Genomic DNA, 16333 nt, shown 5'->3' on the forward strand with positions numbered 1-16333 from the left:
CTTTCGCCCATTGACGCCTTTTAAACAGATGACTGTAACATTATTGAACGAAGCACCCGACACCTCTTCTTTAAAGCCTCGACATATACAGAAAGAAACGGCACTTCTTATTTCACCACCTCTTGCTGGTCATCAAGGGCCCATTTTTGGACAATTAAGCGTTTGTGAAGAGTAACGTTCGATTAAATAAACTGGAAGCTGATCTCTCCATTGATACGAATAGCCAAACTCATTTGTCTTTTGCCTACCTTTGCGTCAATATGTAGTCAATTTTATTTTTACTCAGAAGACGCCAATTCTGGTATTGCTGTTGAGTATCCTGATATTATCATCCATGCTATTTCCAGACAGGAAGGGCAGCCAAATATTTACTGCCAACTTGATTCTGGATTATTCTTCCCTAACCAACAATTACCTGAAGACAAAGAAGAAAGAAGAGAAACCGTGACAGAACTTCGCTTAATTCCAAAGGATACTGGCGCCTGTAAGATTTGTTTACAAAAAACGTAAAGCAAAATTTTACTTGGCAAACGTAATAACTAAACATGATTACTTTTCTCCCTACACGAACAGTAGAGGGCATCTATTTAGCTATGTCTGAATGTGCAGCGCTTCACCCTGACGAGGAATTCATGGCTGAGCAAGAGGATTATGAAGACGAAGAATTCTTTGCTGATCCAAGTGATGAGGCTGAGTTGAATGAAGCTCAACAAGCAGCTCTTCGTCATTTAGAATCAGTTTTCGAGCCACCCATGTCAAACGGTCATGAGATACAACCATTCGAAGACGCAGAGAACAATGACCATTGAGCATGACATAAAAATTGATATCCATATTAGAAAAAGAAAATAAAAAAAAAAGAAACCTAGGAATACACAGCAAAATGCTGAAAGTTGGAATCTTTATTAAATTGTTTTATTATTATTATGTTGAATAGTGTGATATACATATATTTACGTATATGTGTGTGTACAATTTCTACAATGGGTGATGGTGGTAATAGTGGAGACGGGGGTAGTAATGGTTAATAATTTGTTGAATTCGTTTACTTTATTTGTTGGCCACCAGGGCTTGGCTTGTGAATGCCTTCACTTTTTATTGTTTATCAGATTCTGCCATCTTTCCCAGAAGTTGAATGATATCAGCGGGAGCTTCCACTTGCCAATTCGCCATACTCTTCTTCATAGCAGGCCCAACAGTCAAGGTGTAAAGTGCTGACTTGGTATCGTTCCAATTCACAGTAGAACCTTCGTTGATCATATCTTGGTAGTGAGCAAAGTAAACGACAGACAATGTACGGAACATGTCTTCATCGGTCTTGTCGTCTCCAGCACAAATGATCAAGTCAGGGTGTTGTTGTGACTGAGACAGGATACGTTTCACGATTTCACCTTTATTGATCATCATAGGTCGAACTTCCAGATTCTTCTTACCAACAAGGATTTCAACAGGCATTTTTGAAACGACAGAGCTTTCCAGATGGTTCTGACATTCCTTGGCTTGGAACTCACCATATTCTTCGTCTGCCATACGATAATGCCAAGTGATGGATGACTTTTTATGCTCAACAAAACTACCTTCTGTACGTTCTGTATAATAGTCGAAAATCTCTGTGACGTCCTTCTTCCAACTCATATCAATGTCTTCCAACATGTTTGTCCACTGATCTGATCCAGCGGCCTTGAAGAAACAGCCGTGTTCAGCACTGAGACCTAGATTCTTGACATGGCCAAGCCATTCTTCCAGACAGGCTTGGTCGCGGCCCGAGACGACCCACACCTCGTTACGAGGATCATCACACAATGCTTGAAGATACTGTAGCATGTCGGGCGAAGGCTTGGCATCTGTGGGAACAGAAACAATGGGTGTCAAGGTACCGTCATAATCAAAGAACATGAGACGCTTTTTCGAAGCGTTGTAATGTGTGAAGAATTGGTCGCGGTTCAATGCAGGTGTGGCCTGTGATTGAAGGGAGAAGTTCTTGGTACTTTCAACCAATTGCTTCACGAAGGACTTGGCCCAGAACGCGGCAGAATGCTCGGTGACGTAAGAGAAAAGTTGTGTATGGCGGGTCAACTTGTCTTCAGGGCTCATGGTCAAGGCCTCATGAATAGCTCTAGCGACACCGGCGTTATCAAATGGATTGACAATGAGAGCAGCACTCAAAGCACCTGCCGTGCCGGTGAATTCAGACAGGATGAGAGGTCCATGTGTCTCTTGTTGGCAAATGATGTATTCCAAAGAGGTTGTGTTCATACCGTCTCTCAAGCTAGTGATCAAACCGACATCAGCAACGGACAATAAAGCATAGTATTCGTCACGATCCACATCTTGATAATAGTGATGTACAGGAGAGAATTCCAGGGAACCGTATTTCGAATTGATGTGGCTGACAAGCTCGGACACTTTAGCCTCCAGTTTTGAGTTGTCGCCGTGCGTGGGTGTCGTCACTTGGATCAAGACAACTTCCTTGCGCCATTCAGGATAATCGTCCAAGAACTTTTCAAATGCTTGCAACTTTTGAAGAACACCCTTTGTCGAGTCTAACTTGTCACGACCAATGATGATCTTCTTATTAGCGTACATATCACGAATAGCTTTCATTTTAGGCGCAACACCGGGTTCACGACGGAACTTGTCGACACGATTCGCATCGATACCGATAGGGAAGGTACCCACAGAGACAATATGACCATTCACGTTGACACCGGTTTGCGTTGATTCGCAACCCAGGACTCGAGTACATGAGCCGATGAAATGTCTAGCATAAGAATAGGTCTGCAGTATAAAAAAAAAAAAAAAAAAAAAAAAAAAAGCCCAAAAATAAAAAGGCGTTAACTCACTTGGACCGCACACAGGGGAGGGGAGGACTTTTAAACTGTTTGTCATGCACATTACCTGGAAACCGATCAAGTTAGCGCCCAAAGAACCTTGAAGAATTTCTTTGCGGGCTATAAAATGAATGAAAAGAAAACCCGTCAGCATGAAAAAAAAAAGAAGTTTCTCCAATGTTCTACGAAAGAGGAGGAATGCTACTTACTCGTTAAGCAACGGAAGATTTCAGAGCTTGGAAAGGTAGCATGAAGGAAGAGACCGATAGGCGCATCTGGGATGATTTCTCTCAACATTTCGGGAACAAGTAATAAATGATAATCGTTCAAGAAAACTGATAATTTCAAAGTAAGAGGGTCAATACATAATCCCGGCCGACCCTGAAAATTTGGATAAGAAAAAGCAAGCAATGAAGGGCTACTTACTGACATCTCCTGGACGATAGTTACTAGCGATGATTTCAGCAAATTGACGATTCACAGCAACATAGTCCTTCCAGTATTGCTTGTTGGATCTACCATCTGTATCGTCTCTCCAAACCAAATAATGGAAGAGAGGCCAAAGCACTGATGAAAGGGTGTAGAGTTAATTTGTTCGTTTCAGAACGCTCATTCATTACGATGCCCTTCCCAGCCTCTCTTTTATACCATAGAAGCACTGACTTACCTTCTTTACAGTAGCCTTCGTAATGACCACGAGATGTACTGTCTAAAAAGATGGGAACGAAATTACTACCTGTTTTCATCAGCAGGTTTTGAATTTTAGCCTTATCATCTTCGGTCAAGGTTTCTGAAGGGATAGTCTTCTTGGTACGCTCATCTTTGATAGGACCGGTCCAACCGATATGCAGGGTTTGATATTCATCCTTCAAACTTTGTAAACCAGAGTTGAGAGCACCATGGCCTCTGTCCTCGACAATAAGCCATTCAGCAGCGCGAAATTTGGCACGCAAGGTTCGAGCACGGTTATGGTGACGGGCGAGCTTTGAAACGGGTGCAGCTGCCACTTCATCGGTACCGGTAGGGCCGTTCAACTGATGTGATGTAGCATTTTCAGTAGTAGGAGGAGTGTCCGTTACCATAGTGGCAGAAGATCTGGAAATATGGAAAGGAATTTGATGGGTGACATTGATGATTTTGCCAGAAATATGAGGCATCTTGCCAGCTAGAGGAAGGTAGTCAGCGACTTTTTCAGCAGTGAGGGGTGACATCTTTCTCTGGTGGACAACGTTGGATATCAAAAATTAGAGGGACTATGTAACGGTTGCCTACAAGGACTATCACCGGATGGAAAAAGGATAAACAAACAATAAAAAAAAAAAAAAAAAAAAAAGAGGGAAAGAATAAAGACCTATGCTATAATTGTAGTTGTATATAAGGGGAGCGGGGTTGTAATTTATTATCTTTGCTTTCTAAAGTCGCATGAACTTCAAAGTTGATTTTTCTCGGAAATTTCTATGTAGCCCGCGTAGTGCTGTTTAGGGTTTACTTGCTTTAAATAAGCTTTCCCTGTTCCGTTTTATTAAACAGCAACCTATCCGTAATGAATCTATAGCTCGTAGAATAAGCAACAGAAAGCTGTGTACCTTTTATCGTCTTGGTGCAATCAAACAAGAGAATGGACGGCCATCATCATCGTCCGTTCATATTTTTGAAAGCAGCCATGTGACAACATCATTTCATCATAGAATTTCAAACAGCAAAAAAAGCCAGCTAAACTTGGTTTCAGCGTGTATTTTCAAGGTGTCTCTCCACCCCACCATGAAAAAGACTGAAAGAAGTCAATATGAATAAAACAACAAAGCTAAAGACGAAGCATCAGCCGGAGAGGTTTCTCTTTTATCCTTACTGGAAAAAGAAATAATGAAAGAGCATGCCATACTAAACCAAGTAATATTCTCGAAACTTAGGAACTCCACCCTTTTACTTTTCTTGTAATTAAAGTCAGTCGTTATTATGTAATGTGTACTATTTCGACGGAAGGAGACCCCTCCTTTTCTTTATTGTGCAAGTCATGCTTTTTTTTTTTTTTTTTTTTTTTTTTTTGTATTTCTAGTCGACAAACACTCAAAGGTAGCTTGAAAGGAGCTATTTTATGTCTTCCAAAATGCATGACTTCATTTTGTGCACAAGCAATTTTGATGTTACACTATCAATGATGAACATTGAATGGCGATCGTCTATTACCTTTACATGATTTCAGCACTCTATTTCAATGAATGTAATTATCAGACGTACATGATAATGGTAGTATTTTAGTTTTACTTAAGTATGTCCAAGCTATGATGAGAAAACACGTATGGATGTCGATAAGGCTTCTGTTTATCCTTGTCATAAATAAACAGATCCACTCGTGTTCATTAAAAGTCAGGAAGGGGATGAGGACGGCTCAAATGATCAATCGTCCAGAAGAAACATATGGCTCAGACAGGTTGCCTTTTCGCGAGACAAAAGTCTATTCACAATTCAAGGGTCTTCTAAGTTAGGAAACCAACCTAACAATACACTATGTCGGTTAATAGGGAACACTCTTACCTTGGGTTTAGTATATGTTCCTGACATATATCCAATCCCCTGAGTTAATATATGAATGAAAGAAAGAGTTATCAGCTAGATGATAGATAATCAATCATTTGAGATGCTTGTCATTTGCTTGGCTACCATGTCTTCCGTCACATGTCCATACCAAAATTCAATTCCTACGATACGTATTGCGTTAGGATTTATATCATAGATGTATGCCTGGGAAAGCAGAAAGGTCCAACTTACGGGTTTTGTTGTTTGACTTTTGTGAGCGCAATGCAATTGTCCCAACAGACAATTTGTCGTATGAAGTCAAAAACGAAGAGCCTGAAATGAAAGCATATGAGACAACTTGTATCTTCTCCATAGACATGGTTCAGTTTATGTTTATAGCTTGAGACTGTACCTAGGAAATCATGCCTTAAAGCGTCGGTGATGGCTGTTTGTATATTGTCTTCTTTTATTAATCTCTCAACGCATTTATGAGTAAACATTGTTCGCATGATTTGCTCGCCAGTGCCTTTTAGTTTGTTTGTTTTTTTTTTTTTTTTTTTTTTTTTTTTCAACAAGTGAGTAAGCAAACAGTATACAGATTTGCGTAGGGGAGGGGTTTCTTTTATTCCCTGCTGGTCTCTGCAAAACGCCCCTCATCCTTCTTTACCTGTGGTACTACAAGCTATCCCTGGAGTATCGTTTTTCTCGTTTTGTGCCCAACATCCAGCACCATACATCGCAGCCTGACGATTTAAAATTTTCAATTAATCTTAAAGACATTGCCATGGGACACTTTAACAGGAACAACAACTGCTGAAATACCTCGCCTACTCTTCCTGGAGATTTCAATGAAATACCACCACTGCTAACACCAGCAGCTATGTTGCCAAATCGATCAATGCAGATGGCGCCCACTGTATCATGGCCTTGATCGACGCCTACCGACGGGTCTTTCTTATCTGCTTCCATAAGCATTTTTAAATGATTCAAGTACGTCTCGAAAGCTTGTGCTATGCGATGGATAGGACCACATCAATCTTTTGTATCTGACAGATAGCTACGATTTTGAAATCCCCTTACGTTCAATCAAATCGTCTTCCTCCACGATGGGAAGGTTCCGCGACTTTGACCATTCTTTTGCACCTTCGCCCGCCAAGAACCTGAGAAAAAAATAATCACTTATCAGAGAATAGATGGGACGTTTCCCAAAAGGGGTCTTTTTTAAATTTACATGGGCGGTATTCTACCAAGGGATAATAAACCTTGATCTGCCTCCAAGACCATTTGATAGGCAGAAAGGATTGGATTTTTAACGCCTCTTACAGCACCCACTGCTCCAAACGTCCCGTTCGTTCCTGACATCAAACTAGCATCACATTCTACCTTTCCTTCCAGACTCAAATTGGATCCGTAACCAGCGTTGGTTACAGGATGATCCTAAGATAGCAACAAGAACAGTAGTGCTCAATAGAGGCTCTAAAATCTTTACTTTTAAGGAAACGTTATTTTGCGGTATGCCTCTACCTCCAATTGCCGTATAGCTTCTGCAACCGCTAAAGACGACGTGCCTTCTTTATCCTTTAAAATCCTCATAGCTCGTATACATGCCCTAGTAGACCACTCCTTTCTTTTTTAATTTCCTATTTAAACTGACTCTAGGGGAAAGAGACTACCTTACTTTGCACAGGCTGATCGGTATGTCGACTCTTTTGATCGCGACAGATGACCTAAACAATGAGATCATTTTAACTCGTCATGTTCTCGCAAAAGAAAAAATAAAAGTTTTGACAAGCATCAAGCAACCTGCGCCGACGTGTACAGCAATGAACACTGGAGAATCCATTCTTATGTCTTTTTAGAATGATAGGTTTTCTTTCTATTTGTTGGTTATTCCCCTTTGGATGTAAAAAGTGACCTTTTTGCTGAGTTCAAATACAGAAACCCACATCCAAAAATTTGTTTTACATTTTATTAGCGACTTGAATAAATGTTGAATTTCATCAAAGGCTGCACTTTACGTACACAAAAAAACTTCAATTCGTGACGCTACTTATCCATCAGATAACGTTCACGTACATTTAAGGGGAGTTGAACGGTTTATTTCAATGAAATCGACTCTCAGCATTGAGAGCAGACAACGTGATTGTTTTTCTTTCCAAAATAGAGTTCGAATAGCGCGCTTATCATTCGGTCTTACTTTTTACATAATTTCATCACTGTTTGACGCATTGAAGAAGAATATTTTTTTATATTTTTTTTTTGGCACATATGGATCGATATTCTTGAGAAAAACTTTATTGAGATAATCGATGATAACAGATTTGGTAGAAAGATGTACAGAAAAATAAGAGTAGGTGAAATGAGATAAAAGTATAAAAAGTAAATTATGAGAAAAAAAGTAAAAAAAAAAAAAATAGTTTGTAAAATTATGGTAAAAATATAAATCTAGAATTATTTTTTAAGAACGCATATTTTGATACAAAAGACATGCGTTCAACTATTGATTATAAGAAAAAAAAAAAAAAAGTAAAAAGGGCAGAGATAATTATGTAAAATAAAAAAAAAGATTTTCACTCCATGTCATGTGCTGTAATAATAACGACGATACTATCGTTTGGTTTCTTTTTTTCTGGTTCATGTCTAATTTTTTACATACAGAAACAATCATTCTTCTTCTTTTCTTGCTTTGCAGCAGGCTTCTCTGAGATGGGTTTGCTTTGAGCAGCAGCAGCGGGTTTGCTTTGTGGTTGAGCTGAAGCAGTTTCCGTTGGCTTTGCTGAATTGGCTGCGGGTGTAGTGGTTTTTGAGGCGTTAGCTGCCTTATCAGTACCAGAGGTAGCGGTGGCGTCATTAGCGTCGGCTGAGGCCTTATTGATAGTATCCTTGGTACCAGCAGCATTGGCAGCAGCAGTAGCACCAGCAGCGGCACCGACAGCACCGGCAGTTGCAGTAGCACCAGAGGTGCTGGGGTTCACTTGCTCAATTTTATCATCCGTTTGAGCATCCGTAGCGGCGGGTGCAGCAGCGGCATCAGCAGCATCAGTAGTGGAATCGAGCGCCTTGGAGCCACGGTGGAAAGCGGTCAAAATCTTTGCAAAGTTTTCACCTTGAGTTGTAGCAATTTCCAACTCTTTAACGGTAGGTTCACGAGAACCATCACCATTTGCTAGTAAAAGTAAGTAGGCCATATTAGTACATTGTTCATCTACATTGTATACTACTCGAGTGTCTCTCTATCACACACACACACACACACACACACACGCACGCACGCACACATATTCTGAAAACATATTATATATATGCATATACGTTACCAACAGTGCCAGCACCCCAAGCGGAACCGCCAATTACTTCGGAATTATCGAAAAGATGGCTATTGGCGAAACCCAAAGGAACATAATTGATTCCATGATGAGCAAAATAAGTCATGAAAGTGTAGGCAGTGGTTTCTTGACCACCATGTTGGGAAGCTGTGGAGAAGAAGGTACCAGCAAATTTGCCGGCAAGAGCACCGGTAGCCCAAAGGGCACCAGTGGCATCCAAAAATGACTTGAGTTGAGATGGGAAGGTACCGAAACGAGTGGGGATACCTAAATAGTGAATGATGATCATAGGGATAAAGTGAGTTTGATTTTCTTTTTTCTTTTTTTATGCCAATTTTCTGAATTTTTGACAGCTCTCTTATTCCGTCGCGAAAATGGTTAATGTTAAATACATACCAAACATGAATGCATCGGCTTTAGTAAGATCATCGACGGTGATGATAGGCAAATTAGGCCTATCGGGTGCATGCAACTTGCTAAGGATCTCGTCTGATAGCGTTTCGGTAACCTAGCGTGTATTGTCAGTAAGTATTGGACTATGCATAGAAGGGAGAGGATATTCTTTTTGCATCGTCCTTTTTTTTTGGATTACAAACCTGGAAAAGCTTCACATCAACGCCCTCTGCTTCAAGACCTTTTTGAACAGCCTGAGCGACCTTATAAACGTGATGATAGAGAGAATAGAGGATAATATAAACGGTGGGCATCCTTATTGTTTTTTTTTTGTTCAATAGAGAAAAATATTTCAAGGAAAAAGGAAAAAAAGAAAAAAGAAGAAAAAAGCGGGACTGGAGCAAGGCAAAGTTAGGATGGTATTATTAATTTTGGCAAATTTTTTTTTTTTTTTTTTTTTTTTTTGGTCCCCCACCCCTCACTCATTAAAACACAGCCTTTGACGTTTCTTTTGTGGTCAAAACGAAAAGAATGTACCCTTTTCTTGATTGGGTAGAAGGTTCATAGTAATCATCCATTACTAATTCTATTATTTTGCTCGTCACTTGAAAGGAAAAAGGACACGCAAAATGTACAAGTACAACTATGTATGTATTTTTAATGGTTGTACAATAAGCAGAAAGGCAAAGTGAACACGCCAACGAGGAATGATTTGGTCGATTCAACTTTCCACTGACAGTCTCTGATGAGTTAAGAAAGAACCGTTTGAAAAACAGTGTTTCTATTTTAGTCCTATTGTTAACAAAAAAAAGAGAGACAGAAAGAGCACTAGAGATAGGATAGCTTCATAGTATCTGCTTTAAAACACGTGCATGGCCAATTTTAACCGAAGACTGACTACAAAGGTGGGTTACAGACAAATCTATATTCCCCCCAAATTTACGATTTCCCGCTACCAGTAAAAAGGATCCATCGTATCATACACTCCCCCGTTTTGCTTGGCGTTTCCCAGCTTCTGAATCATTTGAAAAGTTAAAAGTCACAAAAAGGGCTTACCCAAAGAATGAAAGACGGGTGAAGAGGTCATTAATAAGGAGGTCAATGCGTTTTAGGCCAGCTGTAAAACACGAACATGTCAGACCTTTTTTTGATTTGCAGCGATTCAGTCATTTTTGCTTGTCATATTTATGCAATCGAGTAATAACTAAAAAAATAAAAAAAAAAAAAAGCAAAACAAAAGATCAAGTTACAGTTTTCGGCGATTTTGGGCTTTCGAAATCATTGTCATTAAACCCTTTTTCATTCATTTTCATGCTTTGACGATGGATATTTAGGCACAAGCATTGAGGAGTGTAACCTTAAATCAATAAATAATACTGCATTCCACACAGCTGATTTTGAAATGGGATGAATTGTAAGCACTGACTAACCACTTAGTAAAAACTCAGCAGTCACAAGCTGCGATCATGACAAATGGGCGGAATTTGGATAAGGCTTACGCGATGGCCCAGCATAAAGATCATCCACACCTAAAAAAGAGCTTATTAATTCCGCAAATAACGGTGGACGATTGAAACCCGAATGGAGTGGACGGGACAGAATCATATAAAAAGCTCAACTTTTTCGCTTATCCAATCTTTTTTCTCCAATTTTTTTTCTTCTTTCTAAATACGAAAAAAAACAGCATTAAAAATGGCTCCCGCTAAGGTTTACATTATCATCTACTCACTCTACCACCACGTTTATAAGCTTGCTCAAGAAGTTCAAAAGGGTCTCACCTCCGTTGGTGTTGATGCCAAGATCTTCCAAGTCCCCGAAACTCTCTCTGACGAAATCTTGACCAAGATGCATGCTCCTCCCAAGCCTGACATCCCCGTTATCACTGTCCAAGACTTGACTGAAGCTGATGGTTTCCTCTTTGGTGTCCCCACCCGTTTCGGTATCATGCCTGCTCAAATCAAGGCTTTCTTGGATGCCACTGGCGGTCTCTGGGCCTCTGGTGCTCTTGCCGGTAAATTCGCTGGTACTTTCTTCTCCACCGCTTCTCAACACGGTGGTCAAGAAACCACTGCTTTCACCACCGTCACCTACTTTGCTCATCACGGTATGGTCTATGTTCCTCTTGGTTTCAGCTCTCCTCATCTCTTTGACAATTCCGAAGTCGTCGGTGGTTCTGCTTGGGGTGCCGGTACTGTCGCTAATGGTGATGGTAGCAGACAAGTCTCTCAAAAGGAACTTGAAATTGCCCATACCCAAGGTGAGAACTTTGGTAAGATCATCTCTGCCTATGTCGCTGGTAAGACTGCTTGAATGATGTACCCTCTACCGTGTATGTGCCATCCAAAAAAAGCACGAGATGCAAACCTTTAAACTACGCATTACTTATTCAACCCTCCACACCACACCATTCAACCACGGCCTATGTATTTAAAAAAAAAAGTCTAGAAGTGATTCTTTTATACGCCATCCCTTTTTTGCATATTTTAAAACTTAATTACAATACATAATCATTATCATGAGCTATCCATGTTTGTTGAACATGATGCTTTTTTAAAAAAAATAATTAAAAAACTGTTCTTTCGTTTTGTTTCCCCGCTCCATTGTACAGAAACTAGAAAGAATCACCTTTGTTTGTTCTTTACGTGGATACATTCCATGGATTGAAAGTGCACAACAGGATAGGCAGAAATAAGTTTCGTTCTCTCTTTGAATCAGCCTCGCGCCTCATGTTCTCATTAGTACAGTATGTAACACAAACACACGCGCGGTAGGTTAGTAAACAAACACAGCAGTAATGTAAGTTTATAAATAATAAGCATTTGGAATGAAACATGGTTTAACGATCAAGAGGGAATAAACCGAAATAAGTAAAGAGGGGGGGGGTATAAGTATTACTTTACAATTAGTATGAACAGGGTTTGGGCTTGTATTTCGTTGAGAAAATCAACAATAAATAAGTAAAATCGAGGGGAAAAAAAAAAATAGAAGAAAGTCTATTCTAAGGAAAATCATGATGGACTCGGTTTGTTGGACTTTACTGAGATGTTTGCCGTTGCTGCTGGTGCTGTTGCCGGTGCTGTCAAGATATCACCGCAATGGAATGAAACGTGAGGGATTTCCATAAAAAAATGAAATTCGCTGCTTGTATTTTCTTGTTGTTCAACATATGTCAAAGGTAAAGGTGGTGGTTGTTGTTGCAAATGTCCTGATAGGGCACGATTTTTTGTTTTCTTTTTTAAATTGGGGACGATAGGCGTGGTGGTTGATGGAAGCGTATGAGAAGAAGGCGATGAAGAAGGGGATGAAGATGAAGAGGAGGAGGAAGAAGAGGAGGGTGGTGGTGGTGGTGCTACTGTTGCTGTTTTTAGCGGCATCGTGGTCTCCCATACTCCTTCTTCCTTGTTATGGTCTTTCAACGTTGTTGCCACGTTACTTCCATCACCACAACGTTGTCTTTTCTTGAAATGATCCGTCTTCATGGACAAGGGTCTTTTTTCATTATGTAACTTTAAGCTATTTGATCAAAAAAAAGGGGTGCTTGAGATGAGTCACAGTGATTGTATTGTCTTGCAAGAGGGAGCCCTATACCCATATACTTTACTATAATCCACATGCATTACATAAAGAAGATCCATCCGTGTCTCTTCTCCATAACGGAGTCGTGCATGTACCGCAATTTGAGCATTGCATATTCGGCGGGCGGTAATGGGTCGTCCCCCGTGTCGTTGGATGGCACGAGCTTTCACTCATCTTGTCCACGCGCTCGTTGTTTCTGCTACTACCATCATCACTACGATGGCTGTTGCTGTTGCTGCTGCTGCTACAAGTGCTATTCCTCCTTCTCCTCCATGGACGACTCGGATGATCGTTGGCACGTTCTGAACTCTTGTGTTTACCAAGATGACTCTCCTCTTTTTTTAACGATGCTTGATGTGGTTTCAAATATTTCGGTCTTGGTACCTTGTGAAGCTTGAAACTACATTGTGCAAAAGTAAAAAGAAAAGAGGGGGCGGGGTGTCATTTAGCATTCATGGTTCCTCTACCAAAAAAACACATACACACAAACTGAGTGAGAAAAGAGAGATGACTCACTATAGACCACAAGCATTACAAAGTAATTCATCCTTTGCTGATCTCCTCCACAGTGGAGTAGACGTTGCTTGACAATTACTACATTGTGGGCTAGGATGATGGATGGCTGTGGAAGTCATGTCTTTTTTATCGCTTTTTCTGTTGGATAAAGTCGTTGTCAAACGACGCCTAGGACGATGGCGAGTCTCCACTTGCGTAGAATGCGTAGTGATATGGACTGACGCAGTTGAAGAGGAGGTAGAGGGTGGTTGTACAGCAGAGCATGCTGGAGAAGTAAAAACCGCCACTGAAGTGGAGGAGGGTTGGTGACGGGCCATATCAGTGACGGTAGCATTGGCTGTAGCAGTAGGAGGAGAAGGAGGAGAAGGAGGAGAAGGGGGAGGAGGAGGAGGAGGCGTAGATGCTCTGGACGTGGGAAGTGACTTTGATGAGGGTCGAAGGCGAGTGTTTTTGTTTTCCAGTTGAGGCTGCGGTTGCGAGAGACCATACTGTGGTTGACAAAGAGTCTGGTTGAATGCCGTCGATGGGCTGGATAGGGTGGATGGAAAGACGATAGGGCAGGGGATTGGATCTGTAGAGTAACCCTGTCGATTCGTATCGTGTTCCTGTGGATAAAAAGGCGGTGGATACGTTTGCATCATATCTAGCATGTGGACATCTTTTCCTTGAACGTCTTCTTGTTCTTCCGCAAAGGCAGGGGTAGGGAAGAAAGTAGTTGATTGTAAGAAAGGCGTATTAGGTGTCGAATGGATCATGGTAGGATAAGGATCGGCTCTAGATGGTTCAGAGAGTGTCGGCATTGTAGATGCTGACAGAGGCTGAGAGGCGTTCCGAGGATCCATCCACGCCATTTCTGTGGGTGGTGCTACGGCGGCTGCTACGGCTGCTGTCACAGCTTTTACCTGTTGAGTTACTCTACTTGGTAATTGTAATTTATCGGTGGCAGCAACGAGTGATTGTTGTGGAAGGTTGTCCAATGTCTTATTTTGGGGCGTATGATGGTTGGCAGAAGGTAGAAATGCTGCCAAAGCAGAACTACGAGAAGTGGTCGTCGTAGGCTGGTGTATACCTGTTCCAAAGGTAGACATAGAGTGGGCGACAGATGCATCGATGTTATTATTATGGATGGGATAAGGAGAAGGGTGATAGGCATCATTGGTGTTGGTAGTAGGTGGATGAGCGGCATCGTACAGGGTTGTTGTAGCAGAAGGGTACATGTGGTAGTGTTGTTGCTGGAGTAGGGTTGGATCCATGTGCCTATTCAGGTGGGTACCGTCTACTGTGGGGACGGCAGAAGAGAGAAAACAAGCTTGCCTAGGTGAGCTTTCTGTGGAAACGGTTGCTGTCACAGGTGTAGTGATACTGTGACAAAGGTTCTGCTCCATGACTCCGAGTACTGTTGCTGCAGTAGCTGCAGCAGCAGCAGCGTTCAATGGATGGACGTCATTCCATGGCGGATGCAGGGTGGTTGTGTCGAAAGGATGGGATGAAAAAGAGGATGGAAGGCTTTGATTGTTGTCACTAGCCATTGGCCAAGATTGATGAATAATGCTATCTATTTCTTGTTCGTTTTCAGAAAGTGATTTAAAGTATGCTTGTACTTTTTTGTTTTTATCCTCGTCGAAAATATCTTTTAGCTCGATCATTCGATTTTTTGCTTGATCCGGAGGAGTGAATGGATACAGTGTCAACTCTTGTCCTTTTTTATGTTGCCACTGTGGGCAAGCAGTTGCCGTAGTAGCCTTGTGGGGATGAGGATGACGATCATCAAAAACATGCTGGTCTGTTGCTTGTTTTCTCTGTTGCAAGCATAACTTTCGTCTATAGTCTGCTTCTGCTGTGAGAGTGTCGATAGGAAGCTGCTGTGACGATAGGTCTGCCATAGTAACATGACTGTCCGTGCCATTTCTTCTCCTGGTCTTTGAGATGTTGTGAGCAAACCACAAGCGCCAAGACAAATTTTCTAATCGAGGACCATTCTCCAAAGAATCTCTGACTTTGGTGCATACTTTCCATGTTTTTGATAGATCCTCTTCGGAAGAAGTCTCCGTGATACTACTTAGAAAAGGTAGTAGAGAAGTACATGACTGTAATCGACGATCGATAGCCTTCTTTTGATGATGATGATGACTGTTATTGCCGCTGCTCTCTTCCTTGATTTTCAACACAATAGGAGCCATCGTGTTTGTTACAAGGTAAGTTGACTTTGATTGTAATGGGTAAAGTGTGAAGCAAAAGAAAGAAGCAAGAAAAGATAACACTATGTTTGAGGGATAAGAAAACCCAGAATGCATCAATAGAAGAAGTAGAGGTGTAACGCTACAGTATCTGTCTGCTCTTTCTAATTTTTTGATTTCGGAGAGACAACCTAAAACGTAAGGGGCGGTGGGGGGGGGCGGGGATGGGGGTGGCGACCAGTACTTTAGGATGAAGTCTGCACAAACAAAACAAGAGGTTGTTGCATGTCCATTTGTAGACATTTGGCGTCGATTCATTAAAATAAAAACAGGCCACGGTAATCTATACATATATACCCATCTATAGATAAGCATGCACATCACAGACACAATCCTACCTTCCCCAGCGTAACACAAAAATTAAAAAAAAAGTTAGAGTTTCTTCGGTAAAAGCAAATTGCCATTATGGGTTGCAAGTTTTTGATAAAAAAAGCGGCTGGATATACAGAAAAGAGGTGTCGTTCATTGCCGGCGCTAGAAAATATGCAGTAGAGATGAATTCACGCAATGGAAAAGCGCCAAAATGTGCTCCTTTTTTCCTTTCTCACATCATCGGGTAAAGTGAACTATTTGAAAAAGGGTCTGGTTTTCAATTTTCGTGTGTGTGTGTGGGGGGTAGGGGGGTAGGGAAAGGCAAAGGTTATTTACGTAGTTGGAAGCTCAATGTTGGCTCTCTTTTGGAAAATATGTGGATAACTACCCCAGTTCTTACTGCCACAAGTTTCATTGTGAACCGAACCTTTTTTTTTTTTTTTCATTGCTGATCAATAATAAAAAATACAGTATTTTGGAACGAATTAAAATGATTTAGCTTATCTTTTTTTGAATGAAATAGAAAAAAAATTTAAACAAAAGAGCTTTTACTTTTTGAGAGGAACAGAAATTCGTGTTTAGCTTTTTTATCTGTTTTGATCTGATAAAGACTGAAGTATTCGGA

At 41.0% G+C, this 16333-nt stretch overlaps 7 protein-coding genes across 7 annotated transcripts; 3 read left to right on the forward strand and 4 right to left on the reverse strand.

Moving 5' to 3' along the window:
• Position 1: 1 nt before the first annotated feature.
• Positions 2-884, forward strand: BDF20DRAFT_879999 (regulator of volume decrease after cellular swelling-domain-containing protein). The gene is made up of 3 exons (XM_053081596.1): positions 2-171; positions 267-484; positions 574-884. Exons 1-3 carry the CDS (start codon positions 29-31, stop codon positions 807-809), a joined length of 597 nt encoding a protein of 198 aa, XP_052935150.1. The 5' UTR covers positions 2-28; the 3' UTR covers positions 810-884.
• On the reverse strand, positions 885-4152 carry BDF20DRAFT_880000 (glycosyltransferase family 20-domain-containing protein). Its single transcript, XM_053081597.1, has 5 exons — positions 3499-4152; positions 3258-3398; positions 3041-3166; positions 2899-2951; positions 885-2778 (listed from the first exon to the last, which is right to left on the reverse strand). Exons 1-5 carry the CDS (start codon positions 4040-4042, stop codon positions 1096-1098), a joined length of 2547 nt encoding a protein of 848 aa, XP_052935151.1. The 5' UTR covers positions 4043-4152; the 3' UTR covers positions 885-1095.
• A 702-nt stretch (positions 4153-4854) lies between these two features.
• Positions 4855-7290, reverse strand: BDF20DRAFT_880007 (threonine aspartase 1-like protein). The gene is made up of 12 exons (XM_053081598.1): positions 7152-7290; positions 7027-7075; positions 6873-6957; positions 6580-6785; positions 6429-6508; positions 6171-6358; positions 6016-6091; positions 5761-5874; positions 5601-5681; positions 5493-5530; positions 5367-5405; positions 4855-5286 (listed from the first exon to the last, which is right to left on the reverse strand). The coding sequence occupies exons 1-12, from the start codon at positions 7189-7191 to the stop codon at positions 5221-5223; spliced, it is 1062 nt and encodes a 353-aa protein (XP_052935152.1). The 5' UTR covers positions 7192-7290; the 3' UTR covers positions 4855-5220.
• Positions 7291-7321: 31 nt separating this feature from the next.
• On the forward strand, positions 7322-7865 carry BDF20DRAFT_880015 (uncharacterized protein). The gene has a single exon (XM_053081599.1). It carries the CDS (start codon positions 7454-7456, stop codon positions 7652-7654), a length of 201 nt encoding a protein of 66 aa, XP_052935153.1. The 5' UTR covers positions 7322-7453; the 3' UTR covers positions 7655-7865.
• A 16-nt stretch (positions 7866-7881) lies between these two features.
• Positions 7882-9399, reverse strand: BDF20DRAFT_880018 (flavoprotein-like protein). Its single transcript, XM_053081600.1, has 4 exons — positions 9271-9399; positions 9071-9182; positions 8666-8941; positions 7882-8514 (listed from the first exon to the last, which is right to left on the reverse strand). Exons 1-4 carry the CDS (start codon positions 9379-9381, stop codon positions 7997-7999), a joined length of 1017 nt encoding a protein of 338 aa, XP_052935154.1. The 5' UTR covers positions 9382-9399; the 3' UTR covers positions 7882-7996.
• A 1360-nt stretch (positions 9400-10759) lies between these two features.
• BDF20DRAFT_822908 (NAD(P)H:quinone oxidoreductase, type IV) lies at positions 10760-11377 on the forward strand (the record flags this gene model as incomplete). The annotated part of the gene is made up of 1 exon (XM_053077750.1): positions 10760-11377. The coding sequence occupies one exon, from the start codon at positions 10760-10762 to the stop codon at positions 11375-11377; it is 618 nt and encodes a 205-aa protein (XP_052935155.1).
• Positions 11378-12513: 1136 nt separating this feature from the next.
• On the reverse strand, positions 12514-13245 carry BDF20DRAFT_795199 (uncharacterized protein; the record flags this gene model as incomplete). Its single annotated transcript, XM_053076258.1, has 3 exons — positions 12514-12580; positions 12669-12866; positions 13160-13245. Coding segments are annotated over 3 exons (351 nt in total), but the record flags the coding sequence as incomplete, so codon positions are not given.
• Between the last annotated feature and the right edge of the window lie 3088 nt (positions 13246-16333).

This window comes from Mycotypha africana (assembly GCF_025528875.1).
Source record: "Mycotypha africana strain NRRL 2978 chromosome Unknown BDF20scaffold_7, whole genome shotgun sequence".
NCBI lineage: Eukaryota > Fungi > Mucoromycota > Mucoromycetes > Mucorales > Mycotyphaceae > Mycotypha > Mycotypha africana.